This window comes from Drosophila subpulchrella, unplaced genomic scaffold (assembly GCF_014743375.2).
Source record: "Drosophila subpulchrella strain 33 F10 #4 breed RU33 unplaced genomic scaffold, RU_Dsub_v1.1 Primary Assembly Seq39, whole genome shotgun sequence".
NCBI lineage: Eukaryota > Metazoa > Arthropoda > Insecta > Diptera > Drosophilidae > Drosophila > Drosophila subpulchrella.
In genome coordinates this window covers 301,853-329,502 of record NW_023665611.1, presented here as the reverse complement: position 1 = coordinate 329,502, position 27,650 = coordinate 301,853, and the positions used below count along the sequence as shown (strand labels likewise).

General features: G+C 40.6%; 1 protein-coding gene across 1 annotated transcript; it reads right to left on the bottom strand.

Moving 5' to 3' along the window:
• Positions 1-213: 213 nt before the first annotated feature.
• On the bottom strand, positions 214-16,774 carry LOC119561984. Its single transcript, XM_037875378.1, has 3 exons — positions 16,758-16,774; positions 2,054-2,407; positions 214-1,981 (listed from the first exon to the last, which is right to left on the bottom strand). The coding sequence occupies exons 2-3, from the start codon at positions 2,223-2,225 to the stop codon at positions 1,731-1,733; spliced, it is 423 nt and encodes a 140-aa protein (XP_037731306.1). The 5' UTR covers positions 2,226-2,407; positions 16,758-16,774; the 3' UTR covers positions 214-1,730.
• Between the last annotated feature and the right edge of the window lie 10,876 nt (positions 16,775-27,650).

The window sequence follows — 27,650 nt, the reverse complement described above, 5'->3', positions numbered from 1 at the left end:
TGCAAGCAGCAAAGCGAGATTGTAATGCGCCACCTACCCGCTATCTCAATGTATTGTTATGTGGGCGGCAGACAGATTTAAGCGTTATGGGCGTGAGAGTGCGCGTGGCAAACTTTTATGGTGAATCGATAGGTATTGACGAGACTAATACAATACAGTTAACATTTTTTTTTAGCATGAAAATTGTGGGCGCCACAGATTTTGGCGGTTTGCGGGCGTTGGAGTGGGCGTGGCATATTCGCGCAACAAACTTGCGCTGCGTACAAGGCTACGGAATCTAAATCTGAAATCCCAATTCCTTATCTTAGATGGAAATGTTTGGTGTTCTCGCCACTTAACAGACCGCGGCTTTTGTCGTCTTCTTTATCTTCCCCTCGTCCGCTATGACAAGCGCTCGTAACAACATATCCAACTATATAATTTATAGTCCTTGAGTAAAAGCACAATACGAAATTATTAAAGATCTTAATATTAAATTATATTAAAGATTTAAATAAATATAAATGGACTAAATTTCTATAACTAAAAAAAAAATGCAATATGCAAAAATGCCGAATTCGGCTTTAGCGACTTTTTCCTTCATAAGAAATACACGTATAGGAACGAGACGGGAAAATGTCAAGTCGCTGCAGCGGAAAATGGGACCGCACACGCAAATGAATTCAGTATGTTATATTTAGTATTTTTACGAGCTTAGGTTATTTTTATACCCGTTAGACGTAGAGTATAAGGGTATACTACATTCGTCAAAAGGTACGTAACCGGAAGAAGGAAGATTATCAGACCCCATAAAGCCTATATATTCTTGATCAGCATCACTAGCCGAGTAGACCTATCCATGTCCGTCTGTCCGTATGAACGCTGAGATCTCGGAAACTAAAAAATCTAATATGTTCGATTTGGCATTTAGATTCTTCGGCTTACTGCGCAACGTAAATTCGTTTCAGCAGGATGCCACGCCCATTCTAACTCACACAATCGTCCATAACGCTAAAGCTCGCCTATCGCCCACATTTTCAAATGTTTTAAAAATTCAAATGAGATTTTGTTCTTGTTATCATCGTCATTCAAAAAATTATTCAAATCAGACCATTCATTTAGTTATAGCCAAACAATAATAAATAATTGGCAATCTCAATAGAGTGCGAAATTTCACTAGCGCCACCTGGGTGTCACCTTATGTCACGTGTTTGAGAAATCTCGTAAACAGTCGATAGGAATGGCGCTTTTTTGTTAGCTGAGTAACGCGTATCCAATAGTAGAGGCCGTCGACTGTAGCGATTTCTCTTGTTGTACATGGGGATTTTGGCTTTTGTTGAGAAGTAAATGCATTTGAACTGAAATGGCGCCAAGGAAATTGTTGTTGGTGCAGGCCCAAGCATCCAAGAATTGATCTCATCTTGAAAATAAATTTTGCTAAGTCCTTTTTTAAGGAAACCTTCCAAAACTTTTGCTTTTAAATGGATATAGTCAAAGAACAGTATGCGAGAAAGGTGTTATAAATACTTTAAAGGGTCCAAACGGCCAATAGTCCCTATTCAATTTTGAATACGCTTGCCCGAATAGAAATCTAATTCTTGACCAGTTTGCTAATAGCAATGAAAAAATAACTTTCCGTTGAAAACATTCCACTTGCTAGCGTTTGAATTGTTTTTAGTTTTGCGTTGACTTGTATTTTTTTGGATCCGACTTCCATATTGTAGAGAAGTCAAGTTTCCGTTGTGCCATCGTTACCAAAATCCATGTACCATAGCTTGAAGCTGATTCCATGGCTCCAATCGATTCATCTGCAGGGGTACTGGGTTGTTTCGACGTGCACAAAAGCTTTTGAACGCAGCAATGAACGCTTTCTTTTTGAAATCGCTGACAACTCTTAGGTGCATCGCCTTGGTGGCCAGGCATACAAATATGACGAACCAAACTTTGCCGATGTGAGGAGTGCGACCTTTCGATTCCGTGATTGCGATGGGTCCAGCATAGTCTAGGCCCGTGTGACGAAAACAAGGATTTTGATTGACGCGCGGAATCGAGCGATTCATAAAGAATGACTTACAGCGAAAATCTTCCATGCGAATAAAATTTCTGACTCCCAAAATCCAGTAGTGCTGACGAGCGTGGTGAAAGGATGCAAATAGAAGTAGAGCCAGAGGAGTTTCCTTGAGACGATGATCGGGTGCTTTGCGGTCGGTCGATATGTCCACCGATGCGCAACAATCCAGAATCATCTAGAAACGGTGTTAGCTTCAGCAGTTTGGATTTTTTTTGGCAGGCGGCGTTCGTTGTTGGCAGCGGCATACTCCAATGGAAATAAAGAGACTTGCATGTGTTTCAGCAGTCTCTCCCGATCGTACTGCAAGTCCTTAGTTGTCAGGAATTCGCTATTTGAGGCATAATGTTGTAACGACATCTGAAAAGACGAACTATTAATATGACTTGTAATCATCCTAGAACGCAATTTGTTTATGAAGCGGAAAACGTAGCTAACTACCCGCAAAAGCTGAATCCAATTCGAAAGCTTATGTTTTAAGCCATCGAAAATATCATGATGAGTAGTAACATTCAGAGAGAAGTTGAACTGTTAGACTTTTCTTCACTAAGTGCATCTGCATGCAACTGTAGATTCTATCTTTTGATAATGATTCTGTCGACTTGATAAGTGTTACCAATTTTGTTAGTAGATGAGACGCGGTAAGTTCCAACCGCGATGTCGAAATAGCTTTAATAGAAGCTACCCGAGTCTTGGCTACGATTAAAGTTTCCGTCCCTGTTATAACTCGACTGTATACAACGGCTCCTACTGCTTGTGTTGAAGTATCCGCAAATCCATACCGTATGATTGCTTGCGAAGGTCTGGCCACATATAGAGGGATTCGAAACTGGGACAAGATGGACAACTCGCTTGCTAAGATGCTCCACCGCCTGGCTATGCAATCATTCAAGGGTTTATCCCAGCTTATGGAACATAACCAACAATCTTAAAATAGCATTTTCATTAAAAAGGTAGATAGCGATTATTTAGGCCCACTGTCCGGCGAATCTGGACCCCGGCACCGCTATCCAATTGCACCGCTCTCATAGTGCACCGCTCTCTCGCTCTCCCGCTCTGTTCCCAGCTCCCCTCCGTGAAGTCTCCGCTGCGCTTTGAAGCGCGGAACTAAACTTGGGCTTAATCAGTTCGATTCTGGCAGTTCTTACAAATAAACCGCGGTAGCTCCCCCGCCTCTATTTTGTACAAGTGAACATCAAGTGTAATTTCTCCCCTACAGTTCAGAAGCAGTCCGCCGCATCCGACGTACGCCAGCCGCCCCAGCAGCAAACCGCCGAAGCCCAGCGCAGCAGCCCCGCAAGTCCCCACCGACGCCACAACTTCCCGCTGCCGCCTCCCACCCCATCTACCAGCGCCAGCGTTTCCCCGCTACCCCCGGCGTACATTTTGGTCCTTCGAGCCTTATCTTGAAACAAGATAAGTAAAGCTTTTAAATCTTATTATTTGCCGGTCTGCAGTCAGCCACTTAAAAATATAATTCGTTTGAGTTTCTGTACGAATTGTCCAAAATCCAAGTCCGATTAAATCCGACAACGCCAACAAATAAATTACTTCGCCATTTTTTCTTCGATTTTCCTTTTGATATGTGCGGCCATATTGCCCATTTTTCCGACTCCCTTTTATAATTGCATTTGGCCGTACATCCATACATACAAGTGACGTATACGCAAATACCCTGGATACCAAACCCAACATACAACCTGTATATCCCGAGATACCCAGAGCCTACTATCGCAGTTATTCAAATCAAACCGATATAAACATTTAACCCCTCAGACACAAATCTTTCCCACACCTTCGATCGGCGGCACCAGAATTATAAGCACTTTTCACGCCTTTATCGACGACGGCAGACATAAACAATATTCAAACATTTAAACAAAGGGTCCAGCCTGAGAACCCATTCGTCAGCATAAAAGCTTTGGCCAATCCAAATTAATTAAAAAAAAGATGCAGCCTAGAAACCGTTTCATCGGGCCACAGATTTAACCAATCAAAATTCTCAATCAAAGTCCACTTTCGCTGCTCGCGTCGCTGTCACCGCTAAAAGCCATAGTTATAAGAATAATGCATTTTGTAAAATCAGTTAAAGATTGGGGATCTAACTTGAAAGAACTTTACCAACAAAAACTCCGCTGTATATTAAAATAAAAATCGTTTTTTTTTAATATATCCCGATGCAAAAAACATAATTGGCGCAGTCGATAGGATACAAGTAATATCCTCGCGAGTTACTACATAAAAAGGACTTAAAAAAATCACTTCGCGAAAATAAAAACATTATTTGTATCCGCAAAACGAACTTACCAACATTAGTTAAATCACGAATGAGGATTTCTAGTGTCTAACCCAGCGATAATAAATCTAATTAGTTTCGCCTAAAAACCATTAAAAATGGAATTGCCATCAACATCAGCAGCAGTAGCCGCCGTAGCCGCAGCAGCAAAAGCTTCACAAACCCTCTCAGATGTATCCATGAATCATTTCCTTCTGCAACTAAAACAGATAAATAAATTCAATGGAGACCCACTCTATTTGGCTCTCTTTATAAAAGAAGTCGATAAATTAGACTACCGTTTCCCTACGCAACACCTCCACGTCGAATGATAGCAGAATTACGTGAGACTAAATATAAAAATAATTTACGAAAATTTGTTGAAGAATTAGAAGAACAGACTAGTAGAATTGGTTGTAAATTGAGCTTAGACAATAATCCATCAAACACAGTTCTAGTTTCGAGGACATTGAGTAATACATTAGCTGAAGTGATTCGTGAAAAATTACCAGTCAAAACTTTTATTACATTGAGTAAATTTGATATTTCGTCTCCTCTTAAATTAAAACAAGCTGCCCAAGCTGTAGGAATCTTTGAAGATAAATCCATAAACAATCGTTCTTATATGTTCCAAAACTCTCAGGAAGATGATGAATTTCAGGATTTTAAAACATTAAAATCATACTCAAGTATAAAACCCAACTATCATTCAGATAATAACCAAGGGGGTAGATTCAAAACAAATATAACAACAACCAGCAGAGACAGAATAGATTCGACTCTAATAGAAATTGGGGTAACAACAATAATTCTAATAATAATAATTCAGGAAATAATTATTATCCTATAACTTTTCAAAACAATCAAGGACAGAGTAACCTAAGTACTCAGAGTGCCAATGTTCCCCAAAAACGTCCCCGAGCTTCAGATTCAGATTAACAACGTAAGTCTGAGCCACTGGACACATTTGAAAATTTTCAGACAACAGCCTCGGACGGAACACCACAGCCATAAAAATTAAAATTGATAATAAACTATGCCTCTGTCTTATCGATACAGGATCAAGCACAAATTTAATTAACGAAAACTTCTTTAACTATCAAATTAAAAATAATTCTACTAAAATTGAAACAATTGAATAAATATATTCAGTTTAGTATTCCAAAATTATTTTCATCTAAGCAAACATTTTTTATAAAAAACTTTTCAAAACATTATGACATTCTTATAGGAAGACAAATTCTGAAAGAATCGTCAGCAAAAATTGATTTTATGAAAAACACCATTGAATTACATAATTATGAATTCCTTATGGTAAATATAACTGAAAAATGTAATCAAACTGCTTCAAATGTAGTAGATGATGAGGAACATAATTATGCCTTACAAACGGACTTATCTGACATTAATATTAGAGACGATCACTTAAATAATGAAGAAAAAAATGAACTTCATTATTTAATGTCAAAATATTTTGATATTCAGTATCATGAAGGTGAAAATTTGACTTTCACGAACGAAATCAAACACGTTATAAAAACAAAACATTAAGAACCAATTTATAGGAGACCATATAGTTATACTTACATTTACGATACAGAAGTAGAAAAACAAATTGAAGAAATAATAAGGCAAGGTATCATCAGAAAATCCAAATCTCCTTATTGCAGTCCAATTGTAATGGTACCCAAGAAAAGGGATGCATCGGGCATACCCAAATTTCGTATGGCTATTGATTACAGAGGACTGAATGAAATAACTATCAATGATAAATTCCCTATTCCGAACATGGACGAAATATTAGACAAGTTAGGGAAATGTCAATACTTTACAACATTAGATCTTGCTAAAGGGTTCCATCAAATTGAAATGGACCCAGACTCTATTCAAAAAACTGCATTCTCCACTAAGAAGGGTCACTATGGATATACTAGAATGCCCTTCGGCCTTAAAAATGCACCCGCTACATTTCAGCGTTGTATGAATAATATATTACACGACATTATAGGTACCCTTTGTCTAGTATATTTAGACGACATTGTTATATTTTCAACCTCTTTACAAGAGCATATTCAATCTTTAAAAAAAGTATTCGAACGTCTTCGCAGATCGAATCTCAAACTACAATTAGATAAATGTGAGTTTATGAAACGAGAAACTGAATTTTTAGGTCACATAATTTCAACTATTCAAGCTATTCAAGATTTTAAAATTCCAAACTCTTCAAAACAAATAAAATCATTTTTAGGCCTTTGTAGTATGCACTTATATCGAATATCTACTGTACCAAGAGTACTTGAAACAAACACACTGTAACACTTTGTTGCATTATTTTTATAAACAACAGGCTCGGTCAAAAGCCCAAAGTGGCCGAGACATGAGTCGATCGGCGCGCATGAAGAAAGTGCAAGTGTCAGCATTCTGTTGCACACGCCGGCCGCTCAGCCAAACTCAAGTACATACACATGCCCTCGCGCTCCAGTCAAAGAGAGCATAATTAAATACACTTTATATACATAAGATATACATAGCCGTCTCTCTGCCGCCCAACTGTAAGCAGCGCAGCTACGAGAATTAGGCTTACTTAGATCCTAAGGCAAATTGTAAAATCAGAGACAACTTGACGTTGGAAGCGGCATTAACGCTGCTCCTGGATACAAAAACTAACTAAATAAAGAATCTTAAAAAACTACCAAAAGATGTGTTCTCACTAAGTGGGTACGGAATAATAAAACTACCAACACAAGGAGTTTCTCACAACATGGCGACCGTGACTTTGGTCCTAAAGGATCTGGACCTGGATCTGGACATGGATCGGGACTTCGAAAAATAAAACAGCAACCAAGGCGACAGCAGCAATCAACAACAACAAAGACAACAGCAACAACAAAGGCAACAACAGCAAAAACGGCAGCAACAACAAGAACAAGAGAAGAAACGCAGTGAGTAGAGTGTGATGTGTGCCAAAAGAAGTGGCGTGGTCAAAAGATTAAAAGCCAGAAAGGCTCATCTACTGAAGCTGCTCAACAGCGGCAAAGCAATACAGTGGAACGACTCGGTAAAAATACATGCCGAAGTCGAATACCTAAAAAATTTGCTATCAGAACGAAAAAATCAGACCACAGCTACAGCCACATCCACCTACCCTGTAATCCAAAATATTTCAAAAAATAAAAACACATTGCCTCCTCCAGGAAAAGTTGCCATCCCAAAACTAAAGAAGACGTGCCCAGATGACTGCGAGGGACCACTGTGCTCCCCGTTCTGCGAGTACACCTGTGTAGCCAGCACCGGTGCCCCACCATGAAGTACACCTGTGCAGCCAGCACCGGTACCAAGGAAGTGTGAACCGACAGCGCTACCAAGAGCGCATAATTTTTTTTATCTTTGCACTGCGTTGCAAAAATTTTTTTAATTGCACTGCGATGCATATTTTTTATTTATTTTATAAAAACAATTGTAAAAATTGAGCGTCATAAAAGTTGCCCGATTAGAGTATGGCCTGAAAACCATACACAAAATAGGCAGGAAATTATATGTAAAATATGATAATAATTGGTCAAAAACAAAGAAAAAAGTAAAATCAAAATTAATAATATTAAACAAGTTGTTTATGAATAACATTAACAACATTTACGAATTGATTCAAAAATCAAAAGAATTTGACAGACCAAGATATATATTAAGAATACCAACCCCAAAGATGGGTTTAATAGATACAAAAACAGTGGATTCCACTGCAAATGTTATTAATAAGGTAGAATCAAACCCCATAGACCTAGAATTAATTCATACATTGCTTATAATAATTGTTGTAATAATGTGCGCTAACTGTTTCTATAAACTTTATAAATTGCACAATAAATGTCTAAAAAAAAAAAATATATGAGCCAGGCAAATGATCTGGACAAAATTTAAACATTTTGGCACAAACAACATTATTATAAAAATATTGCTGTATTTAAATTTTAAAAAAGTTAAAGGAAATTGAAATAAAAAACAAATAAATAAATAAAAACAAATTAATTAAAAATGGCTACGCTAAAAGCAATTGCAAACACATATGATAGGGACATCTATTTTAGAGAAAGAATTCTGCAATTAGTTGCACCAACTTCAGTAAGCATTTACGAGTTAGAAAACTTATATATTGAAACATTTAATTTAGATGCCTCTCCACTAATTCATTGCACAAGCACCCAAAAGGCAATTGTCCTATCAACCATCCCAGGGGTACAGGTTAGATCAGTAGTAGACGAACACCCAATACTAGGTGAAACATTAGTAATGATGGTCTCCAAGAAATAATTCATCTCCACAATATAATGGAATGGAATGAATTATATAAGCAGCTAAATAATATAAAAGTTGACTTTGACAAATCATATAAGTCACTTACTCAAAACAGGCCAATTCAAAAGAATTCCATTAAAAAACATGTGGAAATTCTAGTAAAATGCTTTAATGAAGCACGAATACTAATATATGGCCAGAAGGAAAAATTAAATCAAGATCATTGGTCCCAAGTATCAAAATTTTTGATCAGACTACGATATAATTTAATATCAATTAAACAAAAGTTTAAGTTGGACATATCGGTACCAACTATACTTAACACCTCCCTAGCAGTTGAAACTGGTGATGAATCGGAATCAACAAAACAAACTGACAGTGACCAAATAGAATCAGAAGACCTTACAGAAACAAATCCTAAAATAGAAGAGCAAGATTTAAATAATCTTACTATTCCAGCTGTTTTAATGTCAGATCTGGATGATTCTACAGATTCTGATGATAATTCCTTAATAGAAAATAAAATAAGAAACAATATCACAATGGCACAATCTAATATTGATTTCATCAACACAGCATCCAAACTTATACCAGTTTTCGATGGTAAATCTGAAAACTTAACAAGTTTTATGGATGCATTAGAAATAATAGAATCAATAAAAGGCGAACACGAACAATTAGCAGTTTCAATTATAAAAACAAAGCTAAAAGGTGTCGCCAGAAATCTAATCGGAGATGAAACAACAATAGCTGAAGTCATTTCCAGATTAAAAAACAACGTCAAAGGCGAATCTGTAGAAGTGTTGTCAGCAAAACTAATGAGCCTACAACAACGCAATAAAACTGCCAACCAGTACACACAAGAGGTTGAGCAGATGACGAAATCCTTAGAAGGTGCATTTATAACAGATGGCTTATCCCTAGAGTTAGCCAGACGTTATTCAACTCGGCATGCAGTGAAAGCAATGACTAAAAATTGCCAAATAGATAAGGTAAAAACTATAATGCAAGCCGGTACCTTCAATACAATGAATGAGGCCATATCCAAATTTGTAAGCAGTTGCACAGAAGCAACCGGACAGCCAAACACTGTCCTATATTACAAAAATTACCCGCAGCGCGGTGGAAATCGCGGACGAGGTAATAATCGAGGTAATAATCGAGGTAATAATCGAGGTAATTATAACAATACCAGATATTATCAGAATAACGGATATAATCAAAACAATGGTTATAACAGAAATAACCAAAATAACAATTATAACAGAAATAACAACCGTGGTGGAAACACCAGCGGCGGAAACAGCCGTTGGGGAAACAACAACCACAATAACAATGTTAGAGTGGCGCAAACAAATTCGGGAAACTACCAAACACCTTTAGATACACGACAGTAAACAACATCAAAATTCACACTTTAAATCTCAGTCAAAATACATTTGTCACTTTCACGAACGTAGCAACAGGAAAAGAATTAGTTCTCTTACTAGACACAGGTGCGGAAATATCCTTATTGAAGGAAAATTCTGATAATTTTCAAAACATTCAAGATAATCACATCATAAACATACAGGGTATAAGTCAGGAAGTTACAAAATCTAAAGGCTTAACTTCTATTGAAATTCAAACTTCTAAGTACATAATTCAACATGATTTCCATATCGTAAATATGCAATTCGCTATTCCATGTGATGGAATACTAGGAATCGATTTTATCAAAAGATACAACTGTCAATTAGACTTCAAGCCGTCTGAAGACTGGCTTATAATAAGACCAAATAACCTAAAATATCCAATTTATGTTCCAATAGCATACAGTTCTGGCAACAACTCCCTAATTCTGCCAGCAAGATCCCAAGTCGTCCGAAAAATCGAAATAAATTCAGAAGAAGACAGTGTATTAATTCCGAATCAAGAAATTCAGCATGGTATCTATATCGCAAATACCATAGCAACAGTCCAAAATGCATATATAAGATTACTAAATACTACAAACACAGATCAAGTAGTCTATATCAAAAAAATTCATCATGAACCACTTTCAAACTACGACATAGTAAAAACGAACTTAGAAGACAGACAAAAAATTGTATTATCCCAACTTGCAAAAAACTTCCCGCCTCAATTCAATAAACAACTTACAGCATTATGCACCCAGTATAGTGATGTGTTCGGACTAGAAACCGAATCGATCACTAACAATAATTGTTATAAACAAAAGCTGAGATTAATTGATGATGAACCCGTATATATAAAAAATTATAGAAATCCTCATAGTCAACAAGACGAAATTCAAAAACAAGTCCAAAAACTCATCAATGATGAAATAGTGGAACCCTCTGTATCACCTTATAATAGCCCACTTCTGTTAGTACCAAAAAAGTCACTTCCAAATACGGAAAATAAAAAATGGCGATTAGTAATTGACTATCGTCAAATTAATAAAAAACTCTTGTCTGATAAGTTTCCACTGCCTAGAATCGATGATATTTTAGATCAACTAGGTAGAGCAAAATACTTCTCATGCCTTGACTTAATGTCAGGTTTCCATCAAATTGAACTGGAAAAAAGTTCACGGGATATAACATCTTTTTCAACAAACAATGGTTCGTACCGCTTCACGCGATTACCATTCGGTTTAAAAATAGCGCCAAACTCTTTTCAAAGAATGATGACTATAGCTTTCTCTGGATTAGAACCTTCGCAAGCATTTCTTTATATGGATGACTTAATAGTCATAGGTTGTTCCGAAAAACATATGCTCAAGAATTTAACTGATGTTTTCGAGAAATGTAGGAAACACAACCTTAAGTTACATCCTGAAAAATGTTCATTTTTCATGCATGAAGTCACTTTCTTAGGACATAAATGCACAGATAAAGGAATCTTGCCCGACGACAAAAAATACGACGTCATTCAAAATTATCCAGTCCCACATGATGCGGACGGCGCTAGAAGATTCGTTGCATTTTGCAATTATTACCGACGTTTTATAAAGAATTTTGCTGAATACTCCCGTCACATAACAAGATTATGTAAGAAAGATGTAAAATTCGAATGGACAACACAATGTCAAAACGCCTTCGAACATCTTAAATCAGCATTAATAATTCCTACTCTGTTGCAATATCCAGATTTTAGCAAAGAATTTTGCATAATCACAGATGCTAGCAAATACGCTTGTGGAGCAGTCCTAACTCAAAACAAAAATGGACTACAGCTTCCAGTGGCATACGCATCAAGATCCTTTACGAAAGGTGAAAGCAACAAGAGCACCACAGAACAAGAATTAGCAGCCATTCATTGGGCAATAACACACTTCAGACCATATATTTATGGTAGACACTTCACTGTCAAAACAGACCATAGAGCACTGACATACTTATTTTCAATGGTAAATCCAAGTTCCAAACTAACACGAATGAGACTTGAATTAGAGGAATATAATTTTACGGTGGAGTATCTAAAGGGTAAAGACAACTATGTAGCCGATGCGCTCTCCAGAATAACAATCACAGACCTAACAAATATACAAACAAGTAATAAAATTCTGAAAGTCACTACCAGAAACCAAAGTAGACAGAAATCCTGCGCAGGAAAAGATCAAATAGAATTGCATAAGCAACCTATAGAAAAAGCTTCAAAGCCCAACGTATATGAAGTCATAAACAATGATGAAGTACGTAAAGTAGTGACCTTGCATGTAAATAATAAAATGTGTTTATTTAAGCACGGAAAGAAAATTACAGCAAGTTATGATGTAAGCGATTTGTATACTAATGGAACCATTGACTTAGGTCAATTCTTTCAAAGGCTTGAAAAGCAGGCCGGTATTCACAAAGTCAGCCAACTCAAAGTGGCACCGTGGGAAAATATCTTTGAACTTGTTTCAATTGATAATTTTAAAATTATGGGCAATAAAATATTGAAATCATTGAGAGTAGCGCTACTCAACCCGGTGACCGTAATAAAACATAATAAAGAAAAAGAAGCTATATTGTCTACATTCCATGATGATCCAATACAAGGTGGTCATACAGGCATTACAAAAACCTTGGCCAAGGTCCAGAGACACTATTACTGGAAAAATATGTCCAAAGACATAAAAGAGTACATAAAGAAATGTCCTAAATGCCAAAAGTCGAAAACGACTAAACATACTAAGACCCCACTAACTATAACCGAAACTCCACAACGAGCTTTTGATAGAGTAATTGTAGATACTATTGGTCCACTTCCAAAATCGAATAATGGAAACGAATACGCAGTAACACTCATCTGCGATTTAACCAAATACCTAGTAGCTATACCTATACCAAATAAAAGTGCAAATACAGTAGCAAAAGCTATATTTGAAGATTTTATTCTAAAGTACGGTCCAATGAATACGTTCATTACGGACATGGGAACAGAATATAAAAATTCAATTATTGAAGATCTATGTAAATACTTACATATTAAAAACATAACTTCAACTGCACACCACCACCAGACAGTAGGTACCGTGGAGCGAAGCCACAGAACACTAAATGAGTTCATTCGTTCATACATCTCAGTTGACAAAACAGATTGGGATGTATGGCTACGATACTTCGTATATTGCTTTAATACAACCCCATCTATGGCACATGACTATTGTCCATATGAGCTAGTTTTCGGTAAAACTTCAAATCTACCAAAACACTTTAATAGCATAGATAAAATAAAACCCCTTTATAATATAGAAGATTATGCTAAGGAATCCAAATTTAGATTAGAACAGGCAATTAAGAGAGCTAGACTAATGCTAGAATCTCATAAGCTAAAACAGAAAATTAGTTACGACAAAACTAGTTTAGATTTCGATTTAAAAATAGGAGATCGGGTTTTATTGAAAAATGAAACAGGACATAAGTTAGATTCGAAATATACAGGTCCTTATAGGGTAGAACAAATAGGAGATAGAGATAACATAACTATAATAAATAACAAAAATAAAAAACAAATAGTACATAAAGATAGATTAAAAATGTTTATTTCATAATTGCATTTAACATGGCCATGCTTAGAAATACTTATGAGTGTAACCATGTTTAGAAATACTTTTACACTCCACGTTTAAAAATACTTCTTCTTTTAATACGTATATTATTCTCAATTCCAATCTCTTTACAAAAAAAAAAAATAAATAAGAAATTTAAAAAAAAAAAGATTAAAAACAAAAAAAAAATAAATATTCCTTTAAGTAAAATATATTAACAAAATAACTTCATAATATTACGTTATTTTTCAAAAGGAGGGAGATGTAGTATGCACTTATATCGAATATCTACTGTACCAAGAGTACTTGAAACAAACACACTGTAACACTTTGTTGCATTATTTTTATAAACAACAGGCTCGGTCAAAAGCCCAAAGTGGCCGAGACATGAGTCGATCGGCGCGCATGAAGAAAGTGCAAGTGTCAGCATTCTGTTGCACACGCCGGCCGCTCAGCCAAACTCAAGTACATACACATGCCCTCGCGCTCCAGTCAAAGAGAGCATAATTAAATACACTTTATATACATAAGATATACATAGCCGTCTCTCTGCCGCCCAACTGTAAGCAGCGCAGCTACGAGAATTAGGCTTACTTAGATCCTAAGGCAAATTGTAAAATCAGAGACAACTTGACGTTGGAAGCGGCATTAACGCTGCTCCTGGATACAAAAACTAACTAAATAAAGAATCTTAAAAAACTACCAAAAGATGTGTTCTCACTAAGTGGGTACGGAATAATAAAACTACCAACACAAGGAGTTTCTCACAACACCTTTGTGGTTTTTATCGTAAATTTATAAAAGATTTCGCAAAAATTGCCAAACCAATGACTCTCTGCTTAAAGAAAGGAGAAAAAATACATATAAACGATCCTAGTTACAATGAAGCGTTTGAAAATTTAAAAACTTTAATAAGTAACGATCCAATTCTCATACATCCAGATTTTGAAAAGAAGTTTGATCTAACTACAGATGCAAGCAATTATGCATTACGTGCTGTACTATCCCAAGAAGGGAAACCCATTTGTTTTGCCAGTAGAACTTTAAATGAACATGAGTTAAATTATGCAGCTATTGAAAAAGAATTATTAGCTATCGTATGGGCCACTAAGTATTTGCGCCCCTATCTCTTTGGAAGAAGTTTTAAAATATGCTCTGACCATAAACCACTTGTTTGGTTACACAATATAAAGGAACCTAATATGAAATTACAACGTTGGAAAATAAAGCTTATAGAGTTTGATTATGAAATAAAGTACAAAAGAGAATCACGTAGCAGACGCTCTATCCAGGATTACAAAAAAGGAATCAAAAGATAACAAAATTGAAGAAGTATTTCAAAATGAAGACGATGTAGATACTACTGCAGCAACAGTGCATAGTGCACAAGAAGATAATGGCGATTGCATACAAATAACCGAACGACCAGTTATCGTTTTTAATCACCAACTTATATTTGAAAAGGGAAATCAAGACACTAACGAACTTACTCACTACTTTAACAAAACTATTAATAAATTTATTTACAGTGACATGACTGAAACTTTGGCGAAAGACATAATTATAAAATTTATATGTGGACACAATTTTGTTATGTACATTAATAATGACGAAGATTTTGCAATTTTTCAACGAGCCTATATGAAATTAATTAAACCAAATACTGGTAAGAAATTAATGAAAACTTCATTTAAAGAAACACAAAAATATAGAATTATTAAATATCCAGATAATATGGGCCGACAAATTTATATAAATGATAATTATGAATATTTTGTAAATGACGAAAAGAAAGTATTTTACTTGGAAAATTAGCAAATATTTTAGACCAAAAATTTATGATCACTGATCAATGTATCTCTCAAATCCTTACTTATCAATTTGCGAAATGTCAACACACTTCTGTATCAGAAAATGAATCTTTAAAATATATTGAGCCTAACATCATTATTACTTATAATTTAAAAGAGACAAAAATTAATCAAGATTGCGAAATGTTCAACAAAACAATTCAGGGTAACAATATAATACAATTAAGTCAATGTACTTTAGAAATAAGAGATTTTAAAATTACAACTTCAAAGAATATAAAAGAATATAAAATTATATTATCCAGCACTAATATAACTTTATATGAACCAATACGATTGTTAAAACTTAAAAACTATATTACCTATCAACACAAACAAGAATCAATTTATAAGTGGATTGTTTTTACACTATTAATAATTATACTTTTAAGCATTACTACTTACATCATATTTACCTATAGGCGCCTAGCCAACAAAGAAGAAATTTTGTTTAAATTCAACAAGGATGTTGAATCTTCTAAAGGAGGGGCGAGTGGCGTATACGCAAATACCCTGGATACCAAACCCAACATACAACCTGTATATCCCGAGATACCCATTATTCCAATTGTCAATAACATAAGTCCAGAGCCTACTATCGCAGTTATTCAAATCAATCCGATATAAACATTTAACCCCTCAGACACAAATCTTTCCCACGCCTTCGATCGGCGGCACCAGAATTATAAGCACTTCTCACGCCTTTATCGACAACGGCAGACATAAACAATATTCAAACATTTAAACAAAGGGTCCAGCCTGAGAACCCATTCGTCAGCATAAAAGCTTTGCCCAATCCAAATTAATTAAACAAAAGATGCAGCCTAGAAACCGTTTCATCGGGCCACAGATTTGACCAATCAAAATTCTCAATCAAAGTCAACTTTCGCTACTCGCGTCGCTGTCACCGCTAAAAGCCATAGTTATAAGAATAATGCATTTTGCGAAATCAGTTTAAGATTGGGGATCTAACTTGAAATAACTTTACCAATAAAAACTCCGCTGTATATTAAAATAAAAATCCTTTTTTTTTAATATATCCCGAAGCAAAAAACATAATTTACATACACTTAGATAAAATCGAAAAAAATAATCCCAAGCTTAGAAAAAATATTGTGCAAATATATGCCAAGCATACAGTGAGAATTATTTAATTTCCAATGTTCTGCCAATTCAGGCCCCCAAAACTTTCCAAGATTTTCTCATTGTATATCCGCAGCCGCTAAAATACTTGCACATATTTTTTCGTTTTTCCAAATACAGTCCACATACAAATAAATCGAAAACGTTCACCACAACACATACCTGGCAATCTCATTAACTAATAAATATAAAACCTGCGAACATTACGTACATACATATCCATATCTACATACATATTCATATCTTCCTACATAAATATCTACATACATTCACATATAATTTTAATTCCCACCATCCCGTTCCCACTAATTAAAGTTTTCCGTCGGCCATCCGGTTAAATATAATAAAATAAAAATTACACCAACAACAACCACCAAACTATTTAGTATTTTTTCGGTATGTGGTATTTACTACGAAAAAATGATTTTATTCAGGGAAAATAATTCCAGCACTCCACCGCATGCGTAGCATACTCCGTCCACCAATTTTTGTTCGGTACATTATAGTATTTTGTCCCTCGGAATATTAAATAAAATTAAAAGAATACACTTGTACTAAATATTCAAAAAATAGCATCCTCCGTCCAACAACTTATTGGCACATTTTGGTATTTTTCTTCACTCAGAAGTTTAAATAAAGGCGAAATAATACTATTACTCCATACTAATCCTACTTTTGTTAGTAACTCTCTTCAAAATAAGCCACTCGACCGTATATATTCAGTTAATGACTTAGGCGTTCTTCTGGACCCAAAACTTAAATTTGAATGCCACATAATGTCCACTGTCAACAAAGCCATGAGTGTTCTAGGGTTTATAAGGCGTTGGTCAAAAGAATTCGATGACCCTTATACAACCAAATTATTATTTACCTTCCTTGTCCGTCCTATTTTGGAATGTTGTTCTTCGGTTTGGAGTCCACAATATCAAGTGGATATTGACCGTATTGAGTCGGTACAAAAAAATTTTTCTTTGTGCCCTTCGTAGTTTGAACTGGGATCATAACGTAAGGCTACCTTCCTATCAGAGTAGATTACTATTGCTTAATTTACCTCGTAGAACAATGCTTGGTACTGTTTTTATGCAAAATCTTATAAGAGGTGATATTGATTCTGTAAAACTTGTAAGCCGCCTAACTTTCAATGTTCCTGTTAGACTAACACGAAATTATTATCCTCTAAATTTGCCACGATGTACATCAAATTGTTGTATGCATGAGCCCTTTCGCGTTCTATGTAATAATTATAACAACCTTTATCATTTAACTTGCACTTCAACTTCTATCCCGGTATTAAAAACTAATATTTTAACTCATTTGCTTCATTCTTAGTTGCTTCTTTTATTTTCATTTGTGTCCCGTCTCTATTTGTTTTTTGTTTCTTCCTCGCGAACTCGCGCGTAACAAGACGTGCTTGGTGTCGTTGGGCCACTTGTTTGTACTGCTCGTAGTGCATCAACGTCCATCATATAATATATTTTAACACATATTTGGTATTTTCCCCCTCATATTATTTTAAACGCAAAAATAATACCAGCACTAAAAAAAATACCAAACTGGATCCCAATTATTCCATATTACAATATATATATATATAAAGGTTAAATACCATAGTATTTTTTCTCGTCCGGTGATATACGAACTCCTTACTTACCGTCCCTAATCCGTATTATTGGGTTTAATTGCGCAAAGTAACCAGGTCGGTACGTGCTCTAATTTCTATTTCTCCGATTTACGACTTTTTTTTGTCGACATCTCGTTCCACTGTTCCCAAAGTGGGCCAGATTTCCTATTTATTCGACATAAACAAAGGCGAGCAGATTCTGACCCAAAACAGGTCATTTTTTTAAATGTCCGTCGGAAGTGATAAGAACAAGTTGTCTATTCCACCTGCCGTAGTCCCAGGCATATCCGTAGATCCGCCCACACCCGAACTAACCGCTAAGTCCTGGTCGCCCGAAAAAGGGTCACCCGTGCAAACGTCGAAATGGCACTTACAGCTTCCCAAATTGCTCTAACCAAATTTATTGAGGTCTCAGATCGGCTGAGTGAATTTGAATCCAGGACAAACACTCCTTCGCCGGTCCCTCTTACTCTTTCCATGCTTAACATTCGCCGCGAAGAAGAAGTTTGAAGAAGAAATAAGCGCGTTATGGGACCGCAGCAAGTCAGAGTACGACGAATGCACCGGGTGCATAGCAGAAGCCGGAGATAGTGCAGCTGATAATTTGCCAACTCTCAAAGCTAAATACGGCTACTGCTATTCCGTTTACGAGAGATGTGGGGCTTAGATCGCGGATATGATGGCCCAAGCTCTCCAAGTTCAAGCTGTGCCTACACAGATCTACATTCCCTCTGGCTGTCGGCTGCCTCCGTGCGATACCGAGGTTTTCACCGGAGATTATTTGCCGTGGCCGACCTTTAGGGATCTGTTTTCGGCCATTTATATATACAATCAAGGGCTGACGCCAGTCAAAAAACTGTTTCACATAAATGCAAAAACAAGTGGCGATGCACACACTATAGTTTACTAACGATGGCTTTCGCTCAGCTTGGGCTAACCTAACTGAGCGTTTCGAAAACAAGCTGTTGTTAGTAAGTGGCCAATTAAAAATACTTTTCAATGTGCAGTCCGTTAATCAGGAATCTGGGTCAGCTATCCGTAAACTTCGACGCACCATCCAGGGTTGCCTCACGGCTTTAGAAATATCCGGAATTAAAACCGATAATTGGGATTGCCTCTTAGTGTACATGTGCTCCTTCAAACTTCCTAAGCTCACGCTATCCTTGTGGGAACAGTCCCTGCACAACAAGGCCGAGACTCTGACGTGGCAGGAGCTGAACGCATTCCTTACGGAGCGTCACCGGACCTCAGAAGCCATAGACGACGTACGGCCCTCAGGCTCGAGTCAATCTCTGCCATAAACATCCGCCCCCAGTGCAGCGCCTTGAAGAATAAATTCTTACGAGACAAGGGTAGCACCTTTGTAAGAAGGAAAACCATCCTGTCCGCACATGTGCACGATTTCTCCAGATGACGGTCGACGAGCGGTCGGCATATATTAAGAGAAAGCAGCTGTGTCTGAATTGCGTGATTGTAAAAGCACTCATAGTTGCTGACGTGCCGTGGCCGCCATCACACCTTACTACACAGCTCATATCCAAAGCGATCATCTTCTGATAACATACTTCCTCAAGATCGACACTGACAGCACAGCCAAATCTCTCGGAGTACGATGGAAGGCGACGTCCCACCAGGTTTAGCAACGGAAATCTCCCCTACGAAACGTCAAGTCCTTTCCCAAATTGCCAAGCTGTTTGATCCAGCAGGCTGGCTCGCTCCATTTGTTGTGTGTGCCAAAATCTTTATGCAAGAGAATTGGCTTCAGGATCTAGGTTGGGACGATAAACTTCCAACTGAGCTGTGCCAAAGGTGGAACAGCTTTCTCCAGAGCTATTCGGTCCTAGACCAGGTCAGAATACCCAGATGGGTTTCCTTCCGTCCAGAGTTCCGCGTAGAGCATCACGGATTCTGTGACGCCTCGCAAAAGGCATACGGAGCTGCGATCTATGTGCGCGTAGAGCCATAAGACGATGATGCACTTGCTCACGGCCAGGACGCGTGTGGCGCCAGTCAAAACGGTGTCCCTTCCCAGGCTGGAGTTATGTGGGGCTCTCCTTTTGTCCGAGATGGCCGAGGCCATTCTTCCTAATATGCCGAGGCTGACCTCAAAACTCTATTGTGGGACCGATTCCAAGATTGTGCTAGCATGGTTAGCCAAACCGGCGTGTCATCGTGTGTGTGACGAAAATCACCGAGTCCACAGAGGCAGCGAAATTGGTCACACGTTCAATCCGAACACAATCCAGCTGATTTGGCTAGTGGAGGAGTTTTTCTTCAATAGCTTGTGGATAACCCGCTTTGGTGGCATGGACCCACTTGGCTGCAACGGCCTCGCGATCATTGGCCCAGAGAGGGAACCGACCTGCCGGTAACCGAGATCGAAAAGCGTGCCGTCAAGGCCCATGTGGCGTCTATGCCGAGAGAAGATTTTCTGGATCGCTTTTCCAAATTAGATAGAGCATTGCGGGACCTCGCGTATGCCCATCGATTTTTCCAGCGATGTCGAAGACAATCACCGCTTTCCGGGGTCCGTCTAGAGGCCCAGGACGTTGCCGCCGCGGAACGGCTCATGACAATTTGTACTCCGCGCAGGAATTGCGCGCGGCAAGTTCGATTCTCTCACTGAACCCCTTTCTAGACAAGAAAGGGCATGCGGCCGCGTAACGGCCTCCGACAGTTTGCGGTATGATGAAGGACATCCTATAATCCTACCGTGCGAATGTGCACTCTCGCGGCTTCTGGTAAAATTTACGCATCTCATTTCATTACATGGTGGTAATCAGTTAGTGGTGTGTCTCACCCGGTCCAGATACTGGGTTCCGGGCATAAAGAACTTGGTGAAGGCAGTGGTTAACTCCTGCTAGGTCTGCGTTATCCACAAAAAGAGATTGCAAGTAAAGATGATGGGAGGGTTTTCGAAAGAGCGAGTGTCTTTTACCCGTCCGTTCACGTACACAGGGATGGACTACGCCGGCCCGTTTGATATAAAAAATAATACCGGAAGAGCTTGTCTCATTACAAAAGGGTATGTGTTGGTTTTCGTTTGCTTTTCTACAAAGGCCATCCATCTACAGCCTACATCCGACTTAACGACTGAAAAGTTTCTTGCCGCCTTCGCTAGTTTCGTATCTAGAAGAGGGTGTCCTCGCCAAGTCCAGTCCGACAATGGAAGGACTTTCGTCGGCGCTTCCACCGTGCTTTCCCGAGACTTTCTGCAAGCCGTTAAAAAGTCTGTGACCGATGCGTATAGTCATCAGCAGCTCACCTGGCAATTCGTTCCTCCTGGGGCACTCCATATGGGCGGCCTATGGGTAGCTGGTGTCAAGAGCTTCAAGACCTTGTTCTACAAATACACCGCTACACGGAAGTACACCTTTAAAGAGCTGTCCACCCTCCTAGCGAGAATCGAAGCATGCTGAATTCCAGACAGCTATCTCCCATGTCCGAGGATTCAACTGATCTCTTAGCGTTGACACCAGGGCACTTTCTTGTCGGTGGACCTCTTCTATCCATAGTGGAACCTGAGGTAAAGGGCGAATCCAAGTCCATTCTGAACCGGTGGCAGCACTTAAAGTCTCTCCGTCGAGAATTCCGCTCTCGATGGAAGGATGACTACCTTGAGGAGCTCCACAAGCGCAACAAGTGGCCAGTTCCCATAGAAAATCTGCGCTTCGGCGACATGGTCGTCATTAAGAATGACAATTTGCCCTCAAATGAGTGGCGACTCGGAAGAATAGACTCCGTTTTTCCAGAAACCGATGGAAATGTCCGCTTAGTCGACATTCGTACGGCACGCGGCATTATCAAACGTCCAGTGACCAAGGTGGTTCTTCTTCCAAGAGAGCCGTCCAAAACTACCTAGTAACGAGCCGCGTTTCTTATGCACCATAGTCCGTAACCATTATCCAAGTCATTGTTAATCAGCCCTGTTTGTTTTTTCCTTATCCACACTCTAATCAGGAAAATGGCTCCCCGTCCACGTAGCGCTCAGGCATTGGATAGCAGACGTACGATAGGTATTCAATCCTACCGATGCCGAGTCTGCCGCGGAATCCATCCTCTTCGGAAGTGTCAGAGGTTCCTAAAGCTGAACGCAGAGAAGCGGCTGCTTGCAGTTCTCATAAACAAGTACTGCGCAAACTGTCTCGCACACGAGCACTCCACTGGGAGCTGTCTAAGCAGTGACCGGTGCAGAACGTGCGACCGGAACCATCACACGCTGCTCCACATGCACGAACACATTTCCCGGAAAAAGTCCGGCTCCCAGCAACGGCCCGCTTCTCCGCAGCATTCGCACCGGCAATATCCGCCAACTCGCCAAACGCTTGCGCCTTCACCGCGCTCAGCATCCTCGACACCAGCTCCGTCGCTCGCGGCACTTCTCCAACGTCTTAGCGTCAACGTCCTCCCGACTGCTTTGGTGATCGTCGAGACCGGGGAGAATACGTTCGACACCGCCGCACTCATCGATCCGTGCACTCCGACAAGCTCCATCGATGCATCCATGGCCGCTGCGATTCGTTTGCCGACTAAAACTTGGGAGATGAGAGCATCTGCACGGCGACGATTCGGTCGGAAGTCGACGAGGCGATCATTCTGGAGGTGGTCCTTAAGATCGAACCGAACGTGCGCATTCGCACGCCCATCCCTGCGTTCAGTGACGGCGTAAATAAAAAGTTTAGGGAGCTACCGCTCGCGGATGAGCGTTTCCATGGGGCAGCCACCATTTCCCTGATCAAGGGCGCGGAGGTCTACCCGAAGGTGATACAGCCGGGCTTCCACATGGTGAAGATGGTGTTCGGGTGGATCCTCTCCGGCTCCTGTACGCAGGCTTAAAGCGTAGGCAACTGGCCGGGTTTCCGCCTTTTTTTGCAACGCTAGCAATTGCAAGGGGGGCGGAATGTTCTGGCCCACTGTCTGGTGTATCTAGACCCCGGCACCGCTATCCAATTGCACCGCTCTCCTAGTGCACCGCTCTTTTCCCAGCTCCCCTCCGTGAAGTCTCCGCTGCGCTTTTGAGCGCGGAACTCAGCTTAGGCTTAAGCAGTTCGATTCTTGCAGTTCATACGAATATACCGCGGTCGCTCCCCCGCCTCTATTTTGTACAAGTGAACATCAAGTGTAATTTCTTTCGGTCAACGGGGTACTTCGCGTATCGTGTGGTTTCTCCCCTACAGTTCAGAAGCAGACCGCCGCATCCGACGTACGCCAGCCGCCCCAGTTTTAAATTCCACCCTTTACCAACGATGGCTTTCGCTCAGCTTAGGCTAACCTAACTGAGCGTTTCGAAGACAAGCTGTTGTTAGTAAATGGCCAATTAGAAATACTTTTCAATGTGCAGTTCGTTAATCAGGAATCTGGGTAAGCTATCCGTGAGCTTCAACGCACCATCCAGCGTTGCCTCACGTCTTTAGAAATGTCCGGAATTCAAACCGAAGATTGGGATTGCCTCTTAGTGTACATGTGCTCCTCCAAACTTCCTAAGCTCACTCTACCCTTGTGGGAACAGTCCCTGCACAACAAGGACGAGATTCCGACGTGGCAGGAGCTGAACGCATTCCTTACGGAGCGTCACCAGACCTTAGAAGCCATAGACGACGTACGGCCCTCAGGCTCGAGTCAATCTCTGCCAAAAACATCCTCCCCGTGTGCAGCGCCTCGATGAATAAGTTCTTACGATAAAAGGGTAGCACCCAAGCCCAAAAGATGTGGCCTTTGTAAGAAGGAAAACCATCCTGTCCGCACATGTGCACGATTTCTCCAGATGACGGTCGACGAGCGGTCGGCATATATAAAGAAAAAGCAGCTGTGTCTGAACTGCGTGATTGTTAAAGCACTCATAGTTGCTTTACGTGCCGCGGCCGCCATCACACCTTACTACACAGAGGCAACTCCTCCCCATCGCTGTCGAATCCCTCCCCGAGACCCAGATCAAGTCTAAATACACCAGTTGCCACCGATCCGGGTCCACGGACTCTACAGTCGAAAAATACTTCGCGACGGAGTATAAATCCGTCTTGCTGGGCACCGCCATAATTGACATATGACACCTGGGGTCATGATAGATTCAGGTTCACAGGCAACCTTTATTTCTGAGCGGCTGTTCAAAGTAAATAAGTTTCCTCACCGAGTAATCCGAGCCCAAGTAATAGGCTTTAACCAGACAGTATCCGCTGAATCCAAAAAGCTCTGTCAGTTTATCATCCGTTCTCCGACCAGGCCTGGCTTGCAAATAAACACGACGACCTATGTTCTTCCTCAATTAGCTGGAAACCTCCCATCTTGTCCGATTCCACAACAGTTTCTACGGGATCTTCCCGAACTGCCACTAGCGGATCCAAAGTTCTTCGAGAGCGCACAGATAGATATTCTGGTCGGGGCCGACGTACTGCCATCCATTCTCCTAAGCGGCACCCGGCCGAACATTTGTGACTCTCTCCTCGGTCAAGAAACCATTTTCGGGTGGATCCTAACAGGACCCGTTCCTGCTCCAAGGGAAAATCAGATTTCCATTTTTTCTACGCGAATCTCCCACACCGTTGACACGTCCCTGGATAAGCTTCTCACCAAATTTTGGGAGGTGGAGGATCTGACAGTAAAAGTGACAAAATCTGCCGATTTGACTTGTGAGGAAAACTTGCTCCGGACGACTACGAGTATGTCGTAACGCTCCCGTTTCGTGATCCTGAAAACGTAAGATCCGCCCTCGGTCACTCCAGGTATTCCGCGTTGTCGCAGTTCCTAAAAACCGAGCAACGCCTAAAGAGGGACAGTCAGCTGAAAACCAAATACGACTCCGTGATTCAAGAGTATCTCGACCTCCATCACATGAGAGAAGTCCGTCCTATCCATAATTCTGCCACTTGTTACCTTCCGCATCAGGCCGTGCTCAAGCCGGAAAGTACAACCACCAAGCTGCGTGTGGTTTTCAATGCCCTTCAGGGAATGGGGTCAGTTTAAATGATATCCTTCATGCTGGCCCAGTCTTACAGTCCGATCTAACTATCCAGATCCTGAAGTGGCGATATTTCCGATACGTCTACAGTACCGATATCGAGAAAATGTATCGACAGATATGGGTAGATCCGAAGCATTCCTCGTTTCAGCGCATCTTATTCCGCAACAGCGAGGGGCACATTCCAGATTTCGAGTAACAGACGGTAACTTAACCATTCGAGTCCTGCAACAGCTGGCAACTGACGTGCAGCTCAGCCATCCAAGAGCGAGCAAAGTCATTCGAAATCATATGTATGTAGACGATGTCCTTTCGGAGTTGTGTGTGCCAAAATCTTTATGCAAGAGGTTTGGCTTCAGGATCTAGGTTTGGACGATAAACTTCCAACTGAGCTGTGCCAAAGGTGGAACAGCTTTCTCCAGAGCTATTCGGTCCTGGACCAGGTCAGAATACACAGATGGGTTTCCTTCCGTCCAGAGTTCCGCGTAGAGCATCACGGATTCTGTGACGACTCGCAAAAGGCATCTGCGATCTATGTGCGCGTAGAGATGGGCCATAAGACACTGACGCACTTGCTCACGGCCAAGACGCGTGTGGCGCCAGTCACAACTCCCAGGCTGGGTTATGTGGAGCTCTCCTTTTGTCCGAGATGGCCGAAGCCATTCCTCTTAATATGCCGAGGCTGACCTCCAAACTCCATTGTTGGACCGATTCCACGATTGTACTAGCATGGTTAGCCAAACCGGCGTGTCATCGTGTGTGTGACGAAAATCACCGAGTCCACAGAGGCAGCGAAATTGGTCACACGTTCAATCCGAACACAATCCAGCTGATTTGGCTAGTCGAGGAGTTTCCCTTCAATAGCTTGTGGATAACCCGATTTGGTGGCATGGACCCGCTTGGTTGCAACGGCCACGCGATCATTGGCCCAGCCAGGGAACCGACCTGCCGGTGACCGAGATCGAAAAGCGTGCCGTCAAAGCCTATGAGGCGTCTATGCCGACAGAAGATTTTCTGGATCGCTTTTCCAAATTAGATAGAGCATTGCAGGACCTCGCGTATGTCCATCGATTTGTCCAGCGATGTCGAAGACAATCATCGCTTTCCAGGGTCCGTCTAGAGGCCCAGGACGTTGCCGCCGCGGAACGGATCATGACAATTAGTACTCCGCGCAGGTATTTTTTTGAAGAATACCGCTTCTTGAGTCAGAAGCGGCCTGTGCCCGCGGCAAGTTCGATTCTCTCCCTGAACCCCTTTGTAGACAAGAAAGGGCATGCGGCCGCGTAACGGCCTCCGACAGTTTGCGGTATGATGAAGGACATCCTATAATCCTACCGTGCGAATGTGCACAAAAAGAGATTGCAAGTCCAGATGATGGGAAGGTTTTCGAAAGAGCGAGTGTCTTTTACCCGTCCGTTCACAAACATAGGGATGGACTACGCCGGCCCGTTTGATATAAAAAATGATACCGGAAGAGCTTGTCTCATTACAAAAGGGTATGTGTTGGTTTTCGTTTGCTTTTCTACAAAGGCCATCCATCTACAGCCTACATCCGACTTAACGACTGAAAAGTTTCTCGCCGCCCTCGCTAGTTTCGTATCTAGAAGAGGGTGTCCTCGCCAAGTCCAGTCCGACAATGGAAGGACCTTCGTCGGCGCTTCCACCGTGCTTTCCCGAGACTTTCTGCAAGCCGTTAAAGAGTCTGTGACCGATGCGTATAGTCATCAGCAGCTCACCTGGCAATTCATTCCTCCTGGGGCACTCCATATGGGCGGCCTATGGGTAGCTGGTGTCAAGAGCTTCAAGACCTTGTTCTACAAATACACCGCTACACGGAAGTACACCTTTGAAGAGCTGTCCACCCTCCTAGCGAGAATCGAAGCATGCTGAATTCCAGACAGCTATCTCCCATGTCCGAGGATTCAACTGATCTCTTAGCGTTGACACCAGGGCACTTTCTTGTCGGTGGACCTCTTCTATCCATAGTGGAACCTGAGGTAAAGGGCGAATCCAAGTCCATTCTGAACCGGTGGCAGCACTTAAAGTCTCTCCATCAACAATTCCGCACTCGATGGAAGGATGTCTACCTTGAGAAGCTCCACAAGCGCAACAAGTGGCCAGTTCCCACAGAAAATCTGCGCGTCGGCGACATGGTCGTCATTAAGGATGACAATTTGCCCTGAAATGAGTGGCGACTTGGAAGAATAGACTCCGTTTTTCCGGGAACCGATGGCAATGTCCGCTTAGTCGACATTCGTACGGCACGCGGCATTATCAAACGTCCAGTGACCAAGGTGGTTCTTCTTCCAAGAGAGCCGTCCAAAACTACCTAGTAACGAGCCGCGTTTCTTATGCACTATAGTCCGTAACCATTATCCAAGTCATTGTTAATCAGCCCTGTTTGTTTTTTCCTTATCCACACTCTAATCAGGAATATGGCTCCCCG